The 25,457-nt window shown below is 40.7% G+C and overlaps 1 protein-coding gene across 1 annotated transcript in view; it reads left to right on the forward strand.

Moving 5' to 3' along the window:
- Positions 1-25,457, forward strand: part of LOC113047767 (plexin-A4-like) — a 183,497-nt gene that overhangs the window by 132,049 nt on the left and 25,991 nt on the right. Inside the window, exons 6-19 of the mRNA XM_026209048.1 lie at positions 835-958; positions 5,322-5,475; positions 7,987-8,086; positions 8,196-8,310; positions 14,624-14,824; positions 15,252-15,348; positions 16,727-16,917; positions 20,127-20,278; positions 20,961-21,078; positions 22,173-22,309; positions 22,775-22,942; positions 23,131-23,224; positions 24,641-24,880; positions 24,968-25,114. Coding sequence (XP_026064833.1) covers positions 835-958; positions 5,322-5,475; positions 7,987-8,086; positions 8,196-8,310; positions 14,624-14,824; positions 15,252-15,348; positions 16,727-16,917; positions 20,127-20,278; positions 20,961-21,078; positions 22,173-22,309; positions 22,775-22,942; positions 23,131-23,224; positions 24,641-24,880; positions 24,968-25,114 — 2,038 coding nt within the window. The remainder of the gene's footprint in view (positions 1-834; positions 959-5,321; positions 5,476-7,986; positions 8,087-8,195; positions 8,311-14,623; positions 14,825-15,251; positions 15,349-16,726; positions 16,918-20,126; positions 20,279-20,960; positions 21,079-22,172; positions 22,310-22,774; positions 22,943-23,130; positions 23,225-24,640; positions 24,881-24,967; positions 25,115-25,457) is intronic.

Raw genomic sequence — 25,457 nt, forward strand, 5'->3', positions numbered from 1 at the left:
ATGTATTAATACATTATATTTAATTTTATGTTCTAACTTTATTTTAATATTTAATTAAATGACATTCTGTGTTTACTTTTCTACAGTAAATAATTTTGGTCATGTGAAATCCTAAAAAATGTTTAAATGTAAGACTCTAAATCCATATGTCTTTCTATCTTATAAAGAATTAGAAGTAGTGTCTAAATAATTCATCTTTTTTTAATGCAGATCATTACAATTAACTGTCACAGGGTCCTGGAAAACAGTGCACTGTATTGGTGTCTGGGTTCTTTAGCACCAGATTGTAATTCTGCAAAACAAGCAGTCACTAGTATAAAATAGTCTTAAACGAGTTTGGCCTTGGTCCTGTAATCTGATGTGTCTGGATTAGATGTCACAGTGTTAGGGTGGTCTCCTCATCAGTTCTGTGACCCAGTGTGGAGGGTGTTTGTGTCTAAAAGGAGGGTCTCTGAGCTCTGATTTTCCCCGGCTGCAGAACCTGGGAGCCATGAATACGCTTCATTAAGGGTAGAACACAAAGCTGGCCTGTCCCTCAGCTCTTTGGGCCTGATCTGCATACACAAATAGTCGCTGTTGTTTTAGGGACTCTCTCTGTCCCAACTCCCTCTATCCTATAAAAAATGAAATCGAATGCATGGATTTGGACTAGTAACGAAGCTTGTGTTCCATTTTCTTCATGCTGTGCTGGTCACAGATGGAAGATGGTCGAAAACATATGTGAAGCTGTTTCTATTTTCCACCCATTCTATCAAACGCTTTGTCTTCCTTTTACATGCTGTCTTTCTCCCTTTCTCAGGTGCTCAAATATTTCTTTTCATCTTTGTTTTCCAGGTGCACCAGGAAGGAGAAGTGCGAACGGTCCTCCGAGCCTCGGCGCTTTGCCTCAGACATAAAGCAGTGTGTGAGACTCAGCGTTCACCCCAACAACATCTCCGTGTCTCAGTACAGTGTCCTGGTGAGCACTTATTTTCAGTTCTCACCTCAGTTCCGTCTGTGTTATCACACCATAAAACATCCTTTAGGAATGCTGAGGTATTACAGAACCCCTTAAAGTGTTTCTGAGGATAAAGCCAAACATATTGACATTAGCCTTTACTAATTCAGTTATGGAGTCCATTACTCTTCTGGCTCCGTCATTAATGTGATCATGGTCTTAAGTTCAGCCTTTATGGATCTGCATTTTACTCTGATGGGTTTATGAAGACACGTCATGCATCCTGAACGTATCACACATGCCATGTTAATTCAGTGACGTTTGGATCGAGTCCCACACGCGACACAAAGCTGATCAGGGGTGTTCCTGAATGGTATACTTAAAAATATTCAGCATGTCACTTTCTGATTAAAATACATATAAGCCACTATTCAGAACAAACTCTACAGCTGCTTTTTTCTTTAGGAAATGCTGAAGATGTTTGCTCTTTCCATTTATTATCCTGTATGCTTGGACAGTAATTTAACACATTAATTTTGTTCAGTAAGTTTCAGTCCTGTCTTTAACAGTTTCATACAAGAGCTTGATTAATTGCTAAATTTAGGACAGAAGGCTCCTATAAATGTAGGCCATGCTGTTTCTTTTAATGTAAATCTCCTCCTAGCTCCTTATTTTTTTCTTTATAGCTCAGTATTGTACGACTACCTGCATCAAATAACTCCCAAAATTACCTGTTTGGACTCACACATATCTGAACGAATGTTATGGGTTTGTGAATAAGATACTTACATAACCCAAAGTCCAGTTTCATATAAGTATCTATATTATTCCGATTTCTGGAAACCAGAAAATGTGCTTAATTTGGTAATGTAATGAGGTTAATACATTTACATGATGAATGATGCGTTTGCAAGAACCTGAATGTGGCCAAATTCTGATTTATATCATAATATTGTTGTGCATGTACAGTAAGCACAGTCATATCAACTCCACTTCCTCATGCCAGTCACTATGTGATCATATCCCTTGTCAGGACAGTTACTTTTTTCGGTTGGTGTTTTCTTTTGTTGGCTGATCGCTTGTTGAATGTGTGTGTGTGTATATGTGTGTGTCCGTGTAAAATCCATCAAAGCAGGCCATGGTTTCAGACTTTATCCTGATGTAATCCAGCACCTCCTCTGAGCTTTTATATCAGATTAATGTCTCCACTAGAGGAGCTGGCCGTTGAGCTGATTCGGGATCTGTATTCTAGGCCCAAAATCAAATCCTCAACTACTAAGCTGTTTAAGAGCTAATAAACTCCCATTACGTCACCATATAACACAAGATCTGTGCTTCATGGAATGATGTTTAACCAGGACCTAGATATGTTTAGATAAAACGTATTCATTTACACAGCAGTGTTTCTCTATATGTAAGTACGTTATTGCTTTCAATCAGAGCATTCGTGTTGACTGTATCTGGGCAAACAGTCAAAGCAAATGTCAGGATATTCAGTAGTAGCTGTTCACAGTTATTGAAGAGTTGATGTGATCATATCACAAGAAGTCCTTGTATCAACTCTCCAGATGTGTCAATAGATCAATACTCTCAGTTTTCTCTTAATATGAGCACATCCCTGTTGAAAAGACCAGCTTAGACCAGTAGCCTTGAGTTGGTTTGATGTAATATCATAAATAATAATAATAATAATAATAATAATAGTAATTTTTTAAGATTTATTTTTTACTTTTTTTATAAAATTAAAACTTTATATTTGGTAATGCATTAAACTGATCAGAAGTGACAGTAACATCTTTTGCATTTGTTACAAAAAATTCTGTTCTTTTGAACATTCCATCGTTCCGTTTATGGAAGAATCCTGAAAAAAAGTTTCCACAAAAAATATTTAGCAGCACAACTGTTTTCAACATTGATTATATTGAAAAAAAGACATGTTTCTTGAGAAAATTAGCACATTATAAATGATTAATGAAGCATCATGTCATCAAGACTAGAGTAATGACTGCTGAAAATTAGCTTTGCGAGATTAAAATAGAAAAAATATTTAAAATTGTGCACAAAATTACTGTTTAAACAGTATGTTTGTTATGAAAAGTATGGTAAGCAATTTACAAAGACAGTGTCAGAGAGAGAATGACCTTTTCCTTTAAACTGAAATTATTGAAAGGAAAACAACACATCTGCAATGCAATAAATTGCAAACTGTGCACAGAAATACACTATAGGCATTCATGCGGTTTCTTGACCTTTTTCATTATTAAATATTTGTTTGAGGAGATAAGCACAAAGCTCCTTTGTTCCGTCTGCAGGGAGTATATAGGAATTGAAGTACATTTATAATCCAAAAGAAAACATTTTTTGACTATTTCATATATTTTCACGTTATTTCACATTTTACCCATAAGCCTTCCTGGACCTCCACCTAGCAGCAAACCACAGTAAAGCCCATCTTAAGAGGAATTAGCCGCTTTTAAACTGCTGCTGTTTGAATTACTAAGTGCATTTACCAAAGAAGTTGACTTTGATTTTGTTTCTTTTTAGATAATCTCTGATAATCAGAGCATAGCTCAGCTTTAGCATTATTCTGAAGAAGGATTACACTTACGGAAAACATCAATCATGACTGGATTTGACACTATCGGTGCTCTCAGAATTCAATTATATGTAGATTGATTTTATCCATTATTCATTTCCATTTTAAAGTATAACAAGGGGTACAATGGGTAGAGTCTCAAAGCTCTCGGGGTCTCTGGGGGAACATCGACATCTCTGTTTCCCTCCACCTACAAATCTTGAAGCGTAATTAGAAATCCGCATCAGCATCTGAAGTCCGTGAGAGTCTGTCCTCTTGATGCATTCTTTAGTTCGGGCAGGAGGTAATCAAAGACACCATATTCCTCATGTCGTACCCTCTGCTGCAAGAGGTCTTTTTATGTTTGTTTCCCAAGTGGGATGATTTTCATATTTGTCATGGCCAGCAAGGGTTTGTTCGCAACTACTTGAAATGTAATTGAAGAAATTCTCTCAGCATCCCTCTCTAAAAGGAAAAATAAATTAAATCCCAGAGTGGCGCCACCATCCACCGGTGCATCCTGAACTTTAATGGGAAAACAGATAACTGCAAGGCAGGGGGCAAGATGGAAAAAAAGTGTTTTTGTGCTCTCTTTGACAATATTCAGATCGTGTTTCCCTGCTTTAGAAACCTACCCAGGGTAGAGGATATTAAGAAGGTTTAGAATTGGAGAAAATAGAATCTTAAAGACAATAGACTGAGAAAGATGATAGCATTGGGGAGAAAAATAAAAGATTCAAAAAGAAATGTGGTGGGTTGATTTGCTGTTCATTATATTGAGAGATCAGATCACAAAACTGCAATGTCTGTTGTGTCATTATGAGAGCAAAATAAAACAAGTTCTGGTCATTTCGCAGTCACAAAAAGTTTAAATATGAATGATTGTGTATTTAAAAGTATACTTTACTGCATTTATGTTTTACTGACAATACAAATTGAAACTGGAAGATGATAATGACTACTAGTGGTGCAACTTCTGTATTATATGCTTAATGCATAGTTGTATGTGGATAATAAACAATGCCAATGTAATGGCAGGTCTAAAGGGGGTATTTCTTTCAGTCTCATGACAGTTTCTCTTTCTCATTCTTCTCTTTGCCAACTTCCCCTTCTGTTTCTCACTTCATCTGACTCTGGTGTCAGGCAACACATGTGCTTCAGAGCAGAGCTTGAAATTCATTCGAAGGCTGGGAGCCAGAGGGCATTGTGGGTAACAGAGATGGAGAGGACACAAGGAGTGAGAGAGCAAACAGCGGCTCTCCAGATGAGAGTCATAAAGAAAAGAGAGAATGAAAACTCTCACCCCATAGCCCTCTCTCTTTCTCATTCTCTCCTTCTCTCTCTCTCAATTTCCCACCCACTTGTGTTCAGTGAAACACATTAGAGTCAGAACACGCTGACTGAAGTGTCTTGATGTCTCTGGACGTTTCCCTCCAGGAAATTTAGGAGATATGTGGCCACTGGTTCAATGGCCTGATTTGGCTGTGTGGTTGGATACGTGTCAGCTGGGATATTTATAAAACCGCTGCGTGTGTTTTCCGGGATGTCTTGATGTCTGCAGCTGGATTGAGATTTCCCATGTGTGGAGTCTGCAGACTTCCTTCTCTCTCAAGAGCATTTCAGATCACGGACATGAGAAAATATCCACGTTACGGCAGTTTTAAGGGCAGTGGCAGGAAAATGTAGTTTATTCTGTGCACAAAGATGGTGTGTCAGTTTGTGACGCACACCAAAGTTTGTCCTGTCCGTTATTCCCTTCTATTTTCTCCCCTGAATAACTTCAGCTTGTCTTTTATTTTTCCTTGACAGCTAGTGCTGGAGGCACATAATGTTCCAGAACTTTCTGCAGGGGTCAACTGCACCTTTGAGGACCTGGCAGAGATGGACGGTCTGGTTGAGGGCAACCGCATTACCTGCAGCTCTCCTGCGGAGAAGGAAGTCCCACGCATCGTCGTAGACCAAGGTGCGAAGATGTGCTGTCACTAAACAATCATATACAAGGGGAAATTGGGCAAAATGACTAAATATTGGCATTTGTTGAGGCAATATGAACCAGACTGAGACTAAATGAGAGTTTATGGCAGCTTATAATATGAGATGCTGGATCCAGAGAAGGAGGGAAGACAGTCTAAGAAAGAGAAAAGAATGTGATATGCATAAACACCTGAGCAGAGATGGAAGTTTAAATGCTCATTATCTTGCCTGCAGCTGTTGACGTTTGCCGCAGGACATGTTTTGTAATTGAGTGAATAAAGGTCGTCGAGAGGGAGGCAGTTTTGGCATTCTGTCTCCTGCGTGCTCTTCTGTCTCTCTCCATTTCAGTCTTTCCTTCTGAGGCTCCACTGGCACTGAGGTTTGAGAGCTTTTTCAAGTAAAGAGACTGGATTGGATCTCCTGAACTGATGACACTCTCCACTCCATCTGCTCGGCTGAAAATGCTTTTGACAGCATTCACTCCAGCAGATAAGAGAGAGAAAAGATTTTTCAAGAGAGAACATTTTGCCGTACTCTCATTGACGCCGTTCTTACGCCTCTGTTTTCTCGACGACATGCTTGGTTACCCCGACATAATTAAAGTGAGCGCACATCTGGGCAGCTGTCTCGAGGCTGGTAATTTTTCATAATATCTCAACATAAAGATAATGAAGACACGCACTACAGAAGGGAATACTCCTATGTGTGTAGAAAAGAGAAGAAAAAATGATTGTAAAACACAACCAAATACATGGCGGAATAGAGGCAACAATGTTCTTTCAGAGCGTCTGGTTTAGAAACACTCGCAAATTACCTTAGTAAGTGGCACAGCCAACTGGATGTGAGGTAGAAAGAGTGGCGCGCAGGGGTGTGATGTGTGTGAATAATGATGCATGCAAGTCTCATTGGAGATGTGAGGCTAGTCAGGCCACCATGAAATTACAGGTCGGCCCAATCTGCAAGGGCCTGGAGCTCTGAAATGCCGCAGTGCAAACACACACTCCTACGCCACCGGATAAGTACACTATTACACACCCGAGGGTGCACACTTACACACACACACATCAATGGATACATACACCATCACTCTCATACACATACAGTGTGTTTAACCCCAAATAGTAGGACACATCATAAAAAACAATGAAAGTTGTGAATCAAGATGTGTTTTTAATGGATTCTGTATGGACACATACACACACCCCTGTAGTTATAGGTCATTTATTTGCTCTCTCTCCCTTATTCCTCACTTTCCTTCTGTTTCTCACTGTCATGGTAACAGTGTGTGTCCTGAGTGACTCATTAAAGGCAGACACACTCTGCAGCGGGTGGCAGGGGGCTTGCGCGCACACACACACACACACACACCGACGATACCAGCCAACAAGGTAACATTTAGGTGAACTAATTGGGACAGATTCATTGTCAGGCACACTTTCCAGTGATTGATGAATGATTCGATCTTTGTTGAAGAAACCGCATGACAGGGAAGGAGAGTGTGTTAGGAGAACAAGAGGTTGAAGAAAAGTATGTGAGAAGAAGAGAGACAGGAAAAGATAGGGTGGAAAATTATGATCTTCCTTTGAGAGGGGAGATATCGTGTCCAGCATGTTGAATTAAACATGAGGTTCTTCATTAGCTCAGACAAAAACACGCTGAAGATGGGCACTTTTGTGCCACATTTCCATTTACTCATACAGGTTTCTTTATCTCACTCTCTGTCTCTCAATTCTCTTCAAGAATGTATTTATGGGAAGGGTATTGGATCATTTTTGGCAAAGGGGAGCGGTCACCTTAATCCACTCACTATATAAACTGCTTGCTATTAAGACACTTAGCTTGGTGTCACTGATTTTGGCAACTGCCAATTTGCTATATAAAGTTTGGTAGAGTGTATTTGGTATGCTAATAGCATGAAACTTTAAGCACTAAAACACACAGTAGACTCAGAGTCCCTTTCTAGGAAGGTCGGTGAATGGTGAAATATCAAAATCTCAAAAAATGCTTTACCAAACTCATATTTAAATATTTCAGACCAGCAACCAAATCTGACATGTTTTGATCAAGAAAGAAAGAAAAAAAGTTTATATCAGGTTGGTCCAGTCAATGCCTATTTACAGTACCAAGTACACATGTCAGCACTGTTTCTATGGGAACCAGAGCTTCTAAGCTGCTGGAGTGTTGCAATGACTTTACCAATTGGTAATTGCCTATTTTATTTACAGGACAGGATATATACCGCAATGGTGCTCGGTGCACTTTCTCCCTTTCATAATATGAGTTAACTGCCTTGGAATATACTGTTAACTTTGAGACTTTGTTTTGTCTTTGATACAAAAATTGACTAAACCTTGTGACCTTGTTGCAGTTCATTGTAACCCACCTTTTGGAACAACCTGTGGTTTCTGTAGGCAGCTCATTTGGCCTTAGGCTGATGCTTCTGTGAGCAGCACACTAGCAACTGTTTCAACACTCTTAATGTTTCCTCCCTGCCTCTTAGGTGACCATCAGATTGTCCAGCTCTACCTCAAATCAAAGGAGACGGGACTAGCTTTCGCCAACACTAGTTTTGTCTTCTACAATTGCAGTGTTCACAAGTCGTAAGTATCTTTTGTATTTACAGTGACACAGTGCAGTTGCGTAACATTCTATCTATTTTCACAAACACTCAAACTAACTGCATTAATCCACATCCATTCCCTGTCCCAGGTGTCTATCCTGTGTTGGAAGTCCATACCAGTGCCTCTGGTGCAAATATCGTCACACGTGCACCCATGATCCAAGCAGTTGCTCTTTCCAGGAGGGTCGTGTCAAACAGCCAGAGGTGAGTTATTTGTGATTGGCCACACATCAGGTTTTTTTAATTGGCTCTCACCATTTTCAAATAAACCTAATTGATTTGATTGGTGCAGGGTTACTGCTCAGGTCACGTCCTGATTGTGAGAAGTTACCCAGGATCACCCCCTCACATTGAGATGCTTCATACACGTCTGATGGCTTTGAATTGAACATAATTCTCATTAAATCTTTTAAAAAATGTCTGTCTGGATTCCCACCAACATCTTATTCCTTGTAAATGATCAATAATATTGGCACTATCGCATGCCTCGAGGTCACCGCAGGCCCATCAGATAAATTAAAAGCTGCTGTTGGGGCTCTGTGCTCTTTGCCAGAGCCAAACCCTTTCCTAGCTCACTCTCCGAGATGCCAAGGAGGGTTGCCGTTGAGTTTGTATCACTGAAACGCCCTTTAATCCCTCCCCGAGGGTCTACATGTTGCGGATCACAATGTTTATTTCATTTGCATCATGCAACCGAAGAGAAATCGGCAGCTACCATGAAGATACGATTATGTACGTCATGCTTGTGGGCTTAGCTTTGAAATGCATAATGAATTATGAAGACACCTGGCCCCAGAGGCTATGTATTTTAGCCACACAAATGTGTAGCCTCATCATTTAGCATTCATTAACATCTCTTAACAGAGCATTTCTCAGGCTGCCAGCATTTGGCGTTCCAATTATCAAATGGTCAATATTGACCAGTTTTATATTAGGATTCCCTATTGTGTGTCGAGGGACTTGTACACAAAGCAGCGACTGAATATTAGCACATTTTAATGACATTTCCACTGGATGTTTTTGTTTGATTTTTGTTTTAAGGCAGGTGTTTTGTCCGTTTAATGAGTTTAATTTGGATTTCATTAACCCCTCATACTGGAGGTCTCAGATCCCCTTCCAAACTCCGGGTGGCTTAAAATTAATGACCGGCGATGTTTACTGTGCAAATCCTCCGAGCACACGCTGACGAGTCAACTTTCAACATGGAGAAATGAGATGACCTTTTACATTGACCTTCCACAAATGAATTTCTGTATTTTATACCAATTAAATGGATTGCTGAGAGTGATCTGAATAACCTAGATCTGTCTTTCAATGGTTTTTGGAAGTGAGAAGCCCCCCTAGTAGTCAGAGCTTGTTTCAGTATGCACCCATGAGCACAGGAAAACAGTCCATATTCACAAACAAAACGTGCTACAGCATCAGAATATCATCTCTGGCAAGATTTAACAACAGTGTATATGCCATTCACAGTCTTTCACAATTTCACATCTTCTTAAACTGTCTGCTTTTTTTTTTCTTTATCATATTTCAATTTGTGTGACACTTTTTTTGTTTAACAACAAAAGCACAGAAGAAGAATCAGAATCAGAATGAGCTTTATTGCCAGGTATGTTTACACATACGAGGAATTTGTTTTCGTGACAGAAGCTCCGCAGTACAACAGAATGACAGCGACAGAACATAAAACACATAATAAAAGAATAAAAAATACAAATATGTAGACAGTGAATGACAATATACAAATGACAATTGTAGGCAGGTATATTACAAAATGAAGTTATGTATGTACATATATATTGTGTGCAAAAATTAAGTGTATACTAAGTATGTGTGTTAGATAAATAAAGTGTGTGCGTATATAAATATAAAGTGTAGTGTGTTCGCCATTATTGTCAGCTGTTCATAAGATGAATTGCCCGAGGGAAGAAACTGGTCCTGTGTCTGGTCGTTCTAGTGCTCAGTGCTCTGTAGCGTCGACCAGATGGCAACAGTTCAAAGAGGGAGTGTGCTGGATGTAAGGGGTCCAGAGTGATTTTGACAGCCCTTTTTCTCACTCTGGATAAGTACAGTTCTTGAATAGATGGGAGAGTTGAACCGATGATTCGCTCAGCAGTCCGGACTACTCTCTGTAGTCTTCTGAGGTCAGATTTAGAAGCTGAGCTGAACCAGACAGTTACTGAAGTGCAGAGGATGGATTCAATGATGGTGGAGTAGAACTGTTTCAGCAGCTCCTGTGGCAGGTTAAACTTCCTCAGCTGGCGGAGAAAGTACAACCTCTGCTGGGCCTTTTTTACGATGGAGTCAATGTGAATGTCCCACTTCAGGTCCTGAGAGATGGTGGTACCCAGGAACCTGAATGACTCCACTGCAGTCACAGGGCTGTTCATGATGGTGAGTGGGGGGAGTGCAGGGGGGTTTCTCCTGAAGTCCACGATCATCTCCACTGTTTTGAGCGTGTTAAGCTCCAGGTTGTTGAGACTGCACCAGACAGCCAGCTCTTTTACCTCCTGTCTGTAAGCAGACTCGTCACCGTCCTGAATGAGGCCGATGAGTGTGGTGTCATCTGCAAACTTCAGGAGCTTGACAGAGGGGTCCTTAGATGTGCAATCGTTGGTGTACAGGGAGAAGAGCAGTGGGGAGAGAACGCAGCCCTGGGGAGCTCCGGTGCTGATTGTACGGGTGCTGGATGTGTATTTTCCCAGCCTCACTAGCTGCTGCCTGTCTGTCAAGAAGCTGTTGATCCACTGACAGACGGAGGTGGGCACGGAGAGCTGATTTAGTTTGGGCAGGAGGAGGTTTGGGATGATCGTGTTGAAGGCCGAGCTGAAGTCCACAAACAGGATCCTCACATAAGTCCCCGGTCTGTCTAGGTGTTGCAGAACATAATGCAGTCCAATGTTTACTGCATCGTCCACAGACCTGTTTGCTCTGTAGGCAAACTGAAGAGGATCCAGCAAGGGCCCAGTGATGTCCTTCAGGTGGGCCAGCACCAGTTTTTCAAATGACTTCATGACTACAGACGTTAGAGCCACAGGCCTGTAGTCATTTAGTCCTGTAATTTTGGGTTTCTTAGGGATGGGGATGATGGTGGAACGTTTGAGGCATGAAGGGACTTCGCACAGCTCCAGCGATCTGTTGAAGATCTGTGTGAAGATGGGGGCCAGCTGGTCAGCACAGGATTTCAGACAGGCTGGTGTAACACAATCTGGGCCTGGAACTTTTTCCTTTTCTGCGTCCGGAAGACCTGGCGCACCGCATCCTCGCTGATCTGAATTGCAGGTGTGGGGGAGAGGGGGGATGCAGGGGGGATGCAGCTAATCTAATTGTCCTGTACAGATTTCATCTCTGGCTAGAGTGTGTATACTAAGGATAGTGCTGATTCCTGTCAGTTGCTGACTGTGTTGGTCCCCTATGTCTCACTCTTGGCCACTGGCATAATGTTGCATGACTAAACGCACACCAGTCCGACCCAAACATCCACTACATTTTGGCAAACGACTGTTATGGCTTGGCTTTTTTACATCCTTTTAGGAATTCAAAGTGGTTGTTTACAGCATGCCTTACTGACGGGTATCGTGAAATTGTGGTGTGATTTTGAATAATAGATCAGAAAGCTTACTCACTTGACCAATTTATAAAAACTTAGAAACCTTTTGATCTGAAGGCTTATGATTAAATATGTTGAATTTTGTTTAGAAACAAAAGAGAGATAGAGAGAGAAAAAAAGCATTAAAGTAATAAGTAAAAAAAAAAATCTGAAGTATAAGGGGAATAAACGATTTTTTAAAATAATTTAAACAGACCTTTTTAACGCAAAAATGCCCAAAATATTATTGCTTTTTACAATACCCGCATTTTTCTTTTTACACTGTATATAGTGAAATCTATTGTAAGAGGAGTCTTCAATGTTCTTGTTGTGAGAAGAACTATTTGTGTGACACAAAGCATTCCAAGTCATGACTGTTATAAGCTGCCTATGTAGACACTAGGAAGCAAGGCAGCACACCCAATTTTGGAGGTAGGCGAGAGAGAAAAAGAAAAGGAGAGAGTTGTTGGAAACAGGAACTGATCGATCCAGTGAACTCTCAACCATCTTATTAAGATGTTAATTGACAGGCAAAATCGGCAGCTTTGCGCAGTTGAGCTGCAGATTGTGAGTAGGAGGATTTGGGTCTGAGTTCAGAACCGTGAGATGGCCTATGGCCCTCAGGGAGAAACTTTGAGGTAAAAATCATTTAGATCTAGGTGGAGGACAAGACTTGAAGAAGAAAAGATCAGCTCGGGAGGGGAGTGAGAGTGGAAACAAAGAGATGAAAAGGAGGGAAGTGGCAGAGGTGAGAGAAGATAAGAGCATGTATGATGCTGCAGGAAGTAAAATGTGGCAAGAAATAGGAGGGGAGGGTTTTTGCCCGTGGCGGTAGGGAGGCACGCCAAAGCGGAAGGAGTGAAGGGATGCCTCGGTAATCATGCAGCTAACACTGCAAGAGCTGTGAAGAGAATTAGGCGTTTCATCTTCTACCCGACTGAACACTGCCATTATGCATACATACTCAAACCGTTCTAATTATGGATATATCACTCCGTGCCAGCTCACTGTCCTATGTTCTCTGTGCCAGGGCATCTTCCTCCCTGTTCGCACTCAATGACTATCTTTGTCTCATCTCTAACAGAAGCACACGGACTGAATTTCATTCTTTTCCCCCACCTACAGTATCTCTCTCTGCTGTGTCTAATTATATCAGTCCTATTCTGAGATGTTGGAGATTCAGCTGCAGTGATTTGAATGCACCCCCCTCCACACACACACACACACACACAGACACAGTAGTAAACAATCGGGAGACCAATTGCTGTCTAACTCACTCCATGTCCCTTTGACAAACACATCATTCTGCTTGAACTCATCCTCAGGACTCTCTTGCTCAAACCAAGACTGTAAACACACTCTCAAGAGCTTCTTTTATCTGTAAAATGCCTATTCTTAATAATAATGTCCCTTTTTTTTAATCAAACCCTGTTTTGTTTTCCCTTCACAAATGAGCCGCCTCGGGCATGTCATGTCAGATTTGACACGCGACACACACAAGGACGGAAACCGCAGGGTGGAGTCATTTGTCTCGTGAATGCATGTTGAATTACTGTCGCTGTATTTTTTATTAACGTCTCTTCCAGTAAGACTCTTCAGCTGTATCTGGCTTGAGGCTACAGGAATCCTTCTCTCCCTGGACTTGACAGACACTGGCTCTCTTTCTGAGCTCAAGACAGGAAGTGTGGCCACTCTTTTTGATCTGCTTTAATTATGTTTAAAGCAGCAATTCAAAGCATTTGTTTGCTTCAAAGTTTTTGGTGACATTCTTATGCATAATCATATATTGAGGCTGAAATGGGAACTGCCATAGGTTTCAAAATGAGTAATAGACTGTTTTGTTTGTTCCCATCCCACTTTCTCCCTCTCTCATTGTGTCTTATCGCTGTCCTTTCTTCTATGCCTTCTTGTGAACCTGGCCCTAGTCTTCAGTATCTCTGAAGACTCCATATTAGAGCCTCCCAGCCTTCAATTATACTGTTGTTATGCTTGGAGTCAATCTCCCACCACATAAACCTGCCAGCGGAGACCTGCTCATCCATCAATAAGAGGCATGGAGGGGTGGGGGGTGACTGGCCAGACACCTTCCTCAAAGAAGACAGCGCATGCCGGAGAGACTTGGGCGTGAATGGACAGAGATATTGGTGTTTTAGAGGGCGGTTTTCCCTTGTCGTGCCTTATTTATGACTAAGACCACTGCCAATAAACATTTTCACATTATATCAGGGTAATAGGGAAATAAATCCTTGGAGGGTGGTCTGTGGAAGGACTTAGAGAGGCCCTTGTAGACCATGGGGCTGGGTTGCTATTATGAAGGTGAGGGGGCTCTAAATGGGGATTTATCGACTTGAATGTTGGCTGAAAGTCAGGTTAGTGTAGGGCTACCCTCAGTGGAATTTGCCTGCATTTTACGCCCGGCATTTACTGATGACTTTGATATCTGGAGCCTGTGTGGGTGGAGATATAAGGGTCAGAGTATGAGTGGGGTGTGTGTTGTACTGTCTATGCTGTTTTATTTAAGGCTGCAATTATGCATGTGGGTGGTGTATTTGTTTATTTGGCATGTTAAGATAAGTGTTTATGCTAACCAGCATTGGTGTGCTTGCGATGATGGCGATGGTGGCGAATTAAATCTCTTTGTCTACTTAAATTAACGGTACTAACTTTTATTATTTTTGTAGATAGCTTCTCAAATAATCTATAATAGCTTTTTTTAAACTCTGCCCCAGAGCAGTTCAGCCTGTCCTTTCAATCTAAGAAGCTGTCAAGATGGATTTTGATGCTAAGAACAGGGCCATGCCCATTTTGTGGTTTTGTTGGTTTCAACTAGGGCCTAACCTGAAGGAAACAGTCTGAGGAGAAACTTTAGGGAGTTTCTGACTTGTCAAGAAATTATTTTTGATTACCTTGCATTTTGTTGTCCTGCAGGAATGTCCTCAGCTTCTTCCAGCGGATCGTATCCTGGTTCCAGTGAATGTAGTGAAACCCATCACCCTTCGGGCCAAGAACCTGCCCCAGCCACAGTCGGGCCAGCGTGGGTATGAGTGTTTACTCACCATACAGGGGGTGGAGCAGAGAGTTCCTGCCCTCCGCTTTAACAGCTCCAGTGTACAGTGCCAGAACACATCGGTAAGAGTGTGTGTGTGTGTGTGTGTGTGTGTGCGTGTGCGTGCGTGTGCGATTGTGTTCAGTAAACATTTCAGCGAATTTGTCTGTGGACACAAGGGTACTCTCAGAAACAAGGCACAGAATTTTAAGCAACACAAAAAGTCGTAGACATGATAAAAGCGAGCAGTTGTAGGGAGAGAGCTGTTTTGTCAGAGCAGTTATTTTAGTCACAAGTGCGTTCTGTCCTCAATATTTAGTATATATGTTTGCTTGTTCTCCCAGCATAAGTAGTGTAGGGATTTTGGAGTCCTCTCCACTGTTACCCAAGGATGAACCTACCAGGAATGATAAAAACACACTTCTAGCAGAACGCCTCTAGTAAATCTCTCTCTCTTTCCCTCTCTCTCTTTCTCTCTCTGTCTGTCTGACTCTGTTCCCATGGCTACAGTACTTGTATGATGGGATGGAGATGAGTAGCCTCCCTGTGCATCTGACGGTCATCTGGAACGGAGACTTCAGCATAGACAACCCGGCCCAAAACAAAGGTGAGGCCTCTGATCCGGCAGCCCTGCCAGTACCCCTGGATTCAGTCTCCATAGCAACAGACTTGCAGCATCCACCCCCTGACATCCTGGTGGAGTTGACTGCTGATAGCCTCTGTTTTTGATTAACTTCTTCATCATCTCTTTATTTCAGTATTTCTTGACCTTCTGTTTAACTAAATATATCACAATAATTTATGTTCACACCTCTCGTCTTCTTCCTGTGTGTATATCTTTGCACCACATAGAAGGTCAGAGATATTTCTTAGCAATTAGATCTACCATAGTCTTTCAAATTGACCTGTGTGTGTACCCACCTATTAGACAGCCACTCGGATACCTATAGTCAGAGTCAGCTGTTATTTGGCCAACAAACACCCTCTACAGACAGGAAGAGAGATGTAATAATTAAAAGTCAATATAATGAATTTACTCTCAAACCATTACAAGCTGTAATCCAGTATGAAACCTTGACCTGTTGGCTGAATGTCTGATGCATACATCACACAAAATTGGAAATACTTTGAGAGTTTCATCTGTCTTCATCTGATTGGTTTAATTAAACACTAGATTTTTAACATATTTGAAGTTCACAGCATAGATTCTTGTCCACTTTTTTTTTTATCTCATCATAATTTGATATTATACTCTATAATGTAATATTCTAATTTATTTAAACAATATATTTAGTATTATTTAATTATATCAATTTTTTTGATAGATTTTTGCTAAAAACTATTTTCCAGTGGGGTAAGAAAAACTTAATTAATCCATAAGACAGAAATACTGATACTTTTTTTTTAAATAAATGCTCTGGCCATTAAAGGAATATTCAGACTAATGCAGAGGCAGTTTGAGCCTTTAGAGATTTTTAAAAGTATGCTCCGTGTCAAGACTAGAAGAACATTTCCATTGATATGAAATGGAATTTGGACACGCCATTGCTTTAATCCAAATCAGCGAGCAGTTTGAATTTGTGTGAGTGTTATTAAAGCCCTGTGTGTGTGTGTGTGTGTGTGTGTGTGTGAAGGTTATGCTAATTTAAGAGTGGAAGTAAAGTGTGTGAGATCCCCCCCCCCCCCTACTAAGAAGGAAACACTCAGGGGGCAGCAGTCAATGGACAGATCATACAAGCATCTAATAGCAATTAAAAATGCCTTTTTGGTTGCCATGGAGATTAAATATAATATTGCTGTACTACGGAGAGGAGGAGATGAGCAGTTATATTCGCAGCCAAGAGGAAGCAAGTGAATAGAGATTAAATGATTTCTATAGTACTTCAAGCCATTGCTGCAAATTACATCAGCTTCCATCTTGCTTTGATTGACGCCCCATGGGTTTCCCAACCTAACTTGCCCCTTTGCCCTCCCTGTATCCCCAGTGCACCTGTACAAGTGTGACGCACGGCGGGAGAGCTGTGGACTATGTCTGAAGGCAGACCCTCTGTTCGGCTGTGTGTGGTGTAAGGGAGAGAACCGTTGCTCTCTGAAACAGCACTGTCCTCACCCGCAGAGCATGTGGCTCGAGCACAATGGCATCAATAGCAAGTGCACGCACCCCAGAATCACAAAGGTAAACCTGTGCACCAATCCAGCCACAAAAATAGACCTTAACACAGAGTCTCTAGAGATCACTAATGGAAATGCTTCTACTTTTTCAGTTTTAATGTGTTTTAATCTAATTCATTTTACTTCACTTTTAATTAATTTCACTTTTGATTGTATCAAAGATTTTCAATGTGGTTTCACTGTATACGGTATATACAGGTCACTACCCATGAAATTGGGGATCTTTCCCATGGCTGGGCTTGTACATTTACGTCTGGCTTCTAGTTTCTAGAAGATTAACTATAATTGCTGATAAAAAAAAATTTATTTAGAGTTACATTTCTGGGTTTATGTCATTCTTAGTATAATATTATGATCCACAGGTACAATAGGACTCTGGTAAACCGAAATAGCTCAGTTGTACTCACTGACATGCATGTTTTATGGTTAACCATCATTGTGAAGATGAAAGGTTTATATAAACTGAAAAAAAGGCAAAGGAGGTATAGATGGGTGCATTGCTGAAAGAGTTATGATGGAAGTGTGGCCTTGGGCAGAATACTGAGGGGAAAAAGAATAGCAAGAAAGTGGAAGAATGGAGACGAGGAGGAACACTGAAGCCTCTGCACCCCCAACTCCATCTGTAGCGCCCCATCAAATTGATTGATGAACATATAGCAGAAAGGGAACGCTACCTGTTTGAGTGCCACAGGCTCTGAATGACGAACAGTAGTTGTGTCTAAAGCTTGTTAATCAAACTCAGAAATGTGTTGGCACGAGGGACAGCTCATTCACAGGAAAATTAGAAAAACTACTGGAATGAAGTGGAAAAGCCATAGCAAGCCAATGAAATCACCGCTCAAAATCTTTGTACGCATCTGAATATATTTGAAAATCGCATGGGAAAAAAACGATTAGAAAAGTAAAAGCATGCCTATCCTGAACAAGCTACATAAATATGAATGTCTGTAAAATAAACTGTGATTTATGCAATAAAGTTTCTTACTTAGAGCAGTAATTATATCCTAAAATCTAGTTAATTCTGCAAATGCACCTAGATTTTTACAAACGTACAGTCACCACCACGCTAAACAATCAGTGCTTTGTTTGAACATAGCTGAGGTTCTAATTGCCAATTAACACACTGAAATACTGAAATGGAAGTAAGCCAAGCAGAACTGTGGGTATTGTGAAGGGAAGTCTTGGACTGAGCTCCTCTATTTTTATTCCAGCTCTCCTCATGCCTCATAAATACTCTCACTGTCTCTGATTATCACTCTCATCGTCTTTCTTTCAATTGATCGGCTCACAGGTCATAATGTATTCTAATGCACTATTACTGTGACATTGCAGATGAAGAATCTTTCGCTGACATTCAATTGGGTAGTGATTAAGTGTTTTTCCTCCAACAACCGTCAATTAGCTTGTCAAAGTCACAAATCGAATCAACTCCCCGTCTCCTAATGAAAAGAGACTCTGTTTCTCTCTCCCGCTCACGCTCATTTACTCTCCTGCTTTTATTCTCTCAGCAGAAAGATGCAATTTTACAACAACTTTCCAGTAAATAAAGCGGGTTTATTTCATTTTAAATAATCATTTGGTGTATCTTAAAACTCAAAGTGGTCCCGAAAAATCCCTAAGGGCATTGTAAAGACATCGATAGTATCTGAGAAGAGGCAGACTATGATTAAACTGGATTACTGGAGAGATAATTTTTTTTATAGTACTATAATTTTCCATAAATACTGGCATGTTTCAGATTTACTACACAGTTAGAGCCGTTGGGATATCAATATTCCCACAGTACTCTAAAAAACCAATAAAGAACCTGTGAAAATCTTGACGCTCTCTGCTACGATCAGTGCATGTGATGGGTTAAAGGAAATTACCTCTCACCAGGCTGCTAATGAGATCTCTGACCTAAAGTTGGATTATTATCTGGTAGGAAATAATGACAGAGCCGAGATGTTAACATGTCTATATTCCCCTTTGGGATCCAACGGTCCCTCGTTTTGCCAAGATGAGGAATGAGTGTCCTAGATTTGCCCTAATAGCCGAGCTGTCAATACACGCATGAGGCCTGACCTCACCAGACTGTCAGAATATGTTTGATAGGCTCTTTTTATAGTGTTGATGGATAGTCACTCAATAAAAGAGCTGTTCATCTTGTGTGGTTTCTGCTAAACACTGACCCTTGTTATTCACAAGTACATTTATTCACAAATGCATTGTGGGAATGAATTGCATGCAGGCTTTACTCCTTCTTTTTTTTTCTTTCTTCACCACACATCAGTAAGTTAGTGGTTTCCAAAGGAATCGTAAACTGGATTTTATTTTATTTATTATTTAGACTGTTATAAACCTACTGATCAGAATCAGAGTTAGAAGAATAGTTTATTCTGATTGTGTGGCTGGGTCTGTTATGACTATATGGATCTTGCTTTTAGCATTTAATAATAACTTCACCGAGCAGATATAGCTCTTGTCTACATTAGACATCACATCAGATATGTTTTATGTTAGATGAATTGCCAATTAAATTAAGTGTGATTTCTTTTTAGTCACTACATTTTAATGCACCATAAATGCCTTCCTTTAAGGGTTTAATGGATCAGCAGCCAAGTGTTTCTTGTGTTAATTGTATAACACCCGCAAAAGCATGAAGATGCAAGTGATAGCACTGTGTGAGTGCACTACAGATACGTTAGCTCTAATCAGGCGGATTTGGTACTGCTTAGCATCCCAAAGAATAAAAGGTGTTTGATCGCCTAACATGCACAGATGAAAACAAGCATCCTTGTGCACGCCTGTGTTTATATTCCAATCTTAGCAGCATATGATTTTACATGCTGGTGTCTGCATATTTTCTCCCAGACGCCAACTCTGTGTTCATAAATTAGCATGGCTTTGTTTTTGCTATAGTCAGGACTCGGCTGGCTCAGCTGGCTGTGCGGCTGATCATTATTCACCATAAGCACGCAGGCTTTGCTGCTCTGACAGAAAGCGGCCCAATTATCCCACTGAACCAAATCACTCACAGCTTCTCTCACTGTCGCCCGCCCCTCACGCTGTCTCACAATCACTGACTCCTGCAGGTGCATGAAGTCATTCTCCACTTCCTGTTGGTTTGTACCAACGATAAAGATGCCAGGGTGTGTGAGAGTTCTCCATGTTGTTTCTTATATCATGGGAATAATCACACGTCCTTATGTCTGTATGGCGACCTGTCTACAGATCACCCCACTTCGAGGGCCGCGTGAAGGTGGAACACTGGTGACTATTCGTGGTGAGAACCTGGGACTGGAGTTCAGTGAGATTAAGGACCATGTGAAGGTTGCAGATGTGGAATGCACACCAGTTCCCGAGGGATATATACCGGCAGAACAGTAAGTGTCTAAATTTAGGAACACTTTACAGAACACTTTCAGGGTTTACTGTAATACCAGGCCAGATCTGACATTTCATTTTTTACCTGGATTTAATGACTATCTGTGTTAAATAATGTCACCTGCCTTGAATTGCCTCGATAGATTTGTTTTACTCTCTAAACATGTGTTCTTTACAGACGCAGCTTGAGTTAGCATAATGCAGGCCTAATAAATGTTGCCAAGAACGCTGTGTCTTTTAAAAGTGCCTGATATGGATTGGCAGTAAACACAGAGAAAGCATTAAAGAAACTTTTAATCTGAGGTCAGGACAAGATAATTATGCGTTATTTGGCAAGCTTTTGAGAAAGCCCTGCTGACAGCTTGAAAAATTCCCCAGTATTAATGCCTTGACCTGAAAAACCCTATTTTACTCTGAATTTCTCTGCTGCAGGTTGCAGCAGCAAAAGTATATATATATTTAAAGCCAGTGATCAGCTTCTTATTATGGTGCATGAGAAAGTTTGATACCTGTCATGGAACGAGGAGGCAGATTAACTCTATATTAATCAATATTATCTCATGCCTATATTATAATGGCAGAGACAAACATTATAGTCTCCTGTTTAAAGTTTCATAAATTGTTTGCTTGCTATTGTGGAACTGTTCCAGTTGACCAATTGTGTATGTGTGTGTTTTACAGGATTGTGTGTGAAATGGGAAAAGCGGAAAGAAGCCAGTTTGCTGGAAACATCCAAGTGTGTGTTGGAGAGTGTCGTCCCGAGTTCATGGCCAAGTCATCCAAGTACTACTACTTTGTGGTGAGTACCTCAGCAAATCACTGGCTGTAAAATAACCCCCAATGAACTGCTGGGCTGTCTACTGTGTTCTGAATCATGTCTGTATAATTACAAGTACACTTCAGGGTTTAAAGTGCTTGGATTTACTGTTGTCTCTAATAAAGAGTGAACACTTTGGCCATGTAGCCCTGCTCATGTACTTAGTCATATCAGTGGGCACTTGACCCCACCAAGTGTTCGGTCAACACCCAGAGATGCTGACCATAAAACTTGAATTTTACTGCTTTTGTAATTTAATTGTGTCCTCCGACAGAATCTTTTCCCCCTTAGCTTAGGTATTATTGCACTTATTTTTCATAACGTAAACTATGTAATATTTCCCTTGATAGGGATCTTGATTTACTATTTGAATAAAAAAAGTATGCTTGAAGTTTTTTATTTTATTTTTTTGAAAATAGTGTATACATAAGCCCATAAGCAAGGCAGACAGGTCGATCATTTACAGTTATGCAAAGATAGAAGGATAAAGGTATTCTAAGCCAAAATGCTTACCAACTGAGAAAAACTGAGAAGAATCGTTAGTTTAGCATTTATTGTTTCAGTTATACAATACAAGATACTCATCAGCATATTTACATATACATAAATAAGATTTGTTGGATCAAAAAATGTCTTTCAGCCAATAGGATTCCGTGTTTAATAGGATCTTGCAAGACACTGGCCACACTCATTTTTATATCCATTCTACACTTTTCTCTTGCTTCTATTACTCCCAGCGCACATGCTGATGTAACACCCATAATCAGATTGCGATCCAGCCATCCAAATGAATTGAGTTGCTATGTAATTTTTCCCGTTATAGAGCCATATTATAGCATTTATCAGTTTTATGCAAACATTAATGGCTTTTATGTCTCATTCAGATGTAGTAATTGGATTATGTGATTCTTGGGTGAGGAGAGCAATTGGTGTTCTGAGAAAAAGGAGGTGGTAATCAGATTGGGAAAAAGATACAAAGGAAAGAAAAACATGAGGGATTGCTACCTCATCTCTGTCATGTGATGTGTGTGCTTGTAAATAATCCCCACTGTTTTTTTTGACCTTGATCTCTACAGATCCCTAGATTGTTGAGTTTAACGCCGAACCGAGGACCAGTATCTGGGGGGACCATAGTCAACATCACCGGCAGCAACCTGGACGCGGGCAGCAACGTGCAAATCATGTTCAAAGACCAGAAGTGCACCTATCAAAGGTAGGGTTGAATGGAAAGGTACAGAGCATTGCCCTTTGAGATGTCATCATCCTTTTTGGTTAGTTTGCCGGTCTTTCAAAGCCTCTGGCGGATTCAAACCACCAAAGACAGTCAATACTGATCTTAAGAGCTTGAGAGTTTCTGATCTTTAATCAATAACGTCAATAGCCATCAGTCTAGTCTTGCATCAGGCGCAACCGCAGTGTCTGATTATAGGAGCAGAAGATTACATTAGGTCTAGTATGCTGAATACTCTTTACAGCCACATAAAATCTACAAAATCAAATCTTTAATAATACAAAACCAATTAACGTAACCAATTCCTAGGTATCAATACACTTATAATGATGACAAAGGAGGAGAGACAATTTAAACTGAAAGGTTAATTTTGTTTAAAGCTTTCAAATATAAAAAATGCAAAGAAAATCTATTCATACACTATTTATTTTCTTCTTGATGAAACAGGCGAGGAGGACAGTGGATAACATGTCGTTCTCACGCCTCCATGCAAGGCTACGGAAATGTGTCTGTATCAGTGTTTGTGGATAAAGCCCACATTCACAAAGACCTCAAGTTTGAGTATGTGGAGGACCCCACTATCACCAAACTCGAACCCGAGTGGAGCATTTTCAGGTGTGTGTGCTACAAACCCAGTTAAGACGGGGAAACTGACCAAAATGTTGCCCCAGAACCTGCGATTAAGGAGGAGAACTGGTTAAAAGTCAGCGTGTTGTTGGTTTTCAACTAAAAAATATTATCTAAAGATTATCGTAAGGAACTGCACAAAGTGAAAGTTAACAAACATGGTATTGTTTTCACAGTGGCAACACACCAGTGACTGTGACTGGGACGAACCTGGACATCATCCAGACTCCTCTCATCAGAGCCAAGTACAAGAACTTGGAGACAGTCAACGTAAGTGCAAAAGTTTTCCACAGTAAACGATCACTCGGCCTTCACCTAACCTGAGGCTAGTGAACTGGAATGACCATTAGCAGACTTTTCCCCCTGCTCCAATCACCTGTGTCAGCTGCGCACCATTGGATCCAGTAAACGAGGGAAATAAGGAAAGAGAGAGAGACAGAGAAACAGACAGAGAACAGGAAAAGTGCCAGGTCTCAGCAGCAGTAGCAGCAATGTCTCCTTTGTGCAGGAAAGAGGAGAATGCCGTAACACAGGGTGGATGCATAGACAAGGGTCTCATGTTCCCCGTCTTCAGAATGGATCCAAAGAGCCATGGGAGGCTGCACTCAGTGAGATCTGATTGAAAGGCAACAGAGACAAAAGAGCGTAATGTTATCTCGTGCACGTATCTCACACATGGCCGCGTTTAGCATCTGGGCTGCGATATGATTAGGCTGTGGCACACTGCTTCTCAAAGCACAGCAGAAAAAAAGTCATACCCTACTTCGCAGTCTTTGAATGAAGTTGTTTGTTGGGCACAAGACGTCTCATATCCTTGTTTGTAATGCGATCTCTCATAACTAGTCTGAAAAGAGTTTGACCAGAGTTTGTACTCTGAAAAATATGGTGACCTGAAATCTATTTTACCTTGAACAGCTCCACCTGTTGTGACCTTCTATAGAAGTCTGTGTGTTAGAGGAAGTGAAGGTTCAACTGCCTGGCTGCTACGGCTTTGTGAGGAATCCAATTAAAATGACTGGAGATATCTGTAGGGATGTTTTTGATGGAGAGTCTGCTGTCTGGGTATTTTAAAAGCCAACTGCAAAGCAGCGTGGGTTCACAAACTCAAGGGTCTTGTCTGGCTTTTATTTATACATTTCAAAGGGAAAGCATATAGACTTGAATAAACCTATGCCATAACTTTACATTTAATAAACCTGACCTGTTAAGAAGAAAGAAGGGGGAAAAGTAAAGAAGTGTGCTGAGAAACACTGACTTCCTCTTAATAATGACATATACAGAGTCAGATTAAATAATCAATTGCCTGACATCCGCATTGAGCTGCAGTATGTTTATGTGACCTATGTGAAAGAAGGAAGAGAGATGAAGACAGACAGAGAGTCAAGGATAGATGACAATATAAAATCTCTCTCAGGGAAGCACAGATTGTTGCCATTTTAAAAGTGCTAATACTTTATTGCTGCTTGGTTGAGACAAATTATATCTCATTATTATGTATATACAGTATGAACCTCATTTGTAGGAAGTTGAAGTTAAATCCAGGCCTTTTCATCTGAATTATTGTTTGTAATGTAAATGCAGTAGAGTTCTAAGTAGAGAATCTAAATGTTCCTGTTTTATTCTGGAGCGCACATTGACTGCAAATGACTTATTGAACGTTCAGAGTTATTTATTTTCCCCTACCAGATATGTCAGGTTCTGAGTCCCACCACTATGCAGTGCATGGTCCCAGAGCTTCCCTACAGTCTAAGCAGGCAAAAGGAAGTGCCAGAGAGACCTGATGAGTTTGGCTTTATCCTGGACAACGTGCAGTCTGTCCTGGCCCTCAACAACACCAACTTCATCTACTACCCGAATCCAGTGTTTGAACCGCTCAGTGTGTCTGGGGTCCAGGAACTCAAGCCAGGGTCCCCAATTATTCTCAAGGTAAATCGAGCATTAACCTAAATCTCAGCATTGTTGGTCTATTGATTGTCTATTGCAGTTGCAACATTTTGTAAATGTGGATTGCAGGGTAGAAACTTCCTCCCTCCAGCCCCGGGTGGCAACGGAAAGCTGAACTACACTGTTCTGATTGGAGACAAACCTTGTACCTTAACTGTATCAGATACTCAACTGCTCTGTGAATCGCCCAATCTGACTGGACGCCACAAGGTTCTGGTAAGTTGCTGAATACTGGGGCCCATTTTCACTTTTCATCATGAACTAATTGGGGAGTTTGTGGTTATTGAACTTTCCGAGAGGCTGACAGAGAAATAGAAAATACCTCCCCAATAAGACTTTTTAGATCTGAAGACCCTAACAATTTATTTATTTATTTTTTTCCAATGGGTACTCTGGGTCGCTGTCTGTTTCATTTTCATTGGCCTTACTTTGACACAATGACATCAAATAAAATATCATTTTTGATCTGCTTTGAATGGTTGCTTAGGTTTTTGAACAAGGTATCAGACTTCAAATTTTACCTACTGCAAAGTATTGGTTGCATATAAATCTTCACAAA

This window comes from Carassius auratus, chromosome 29 (genome assembly GCF_003368295.1).
Source record: "Carassius auratus strain Wakin chromosome 29, ASM336829v1, whole genome shotgun sequence".
Lineage (NCBI taxonomy): Eukaryota > Metazoa > Chordata > Actinopteri > Cypriniformes > Cyprinidae > Carassius > Carassius auratus.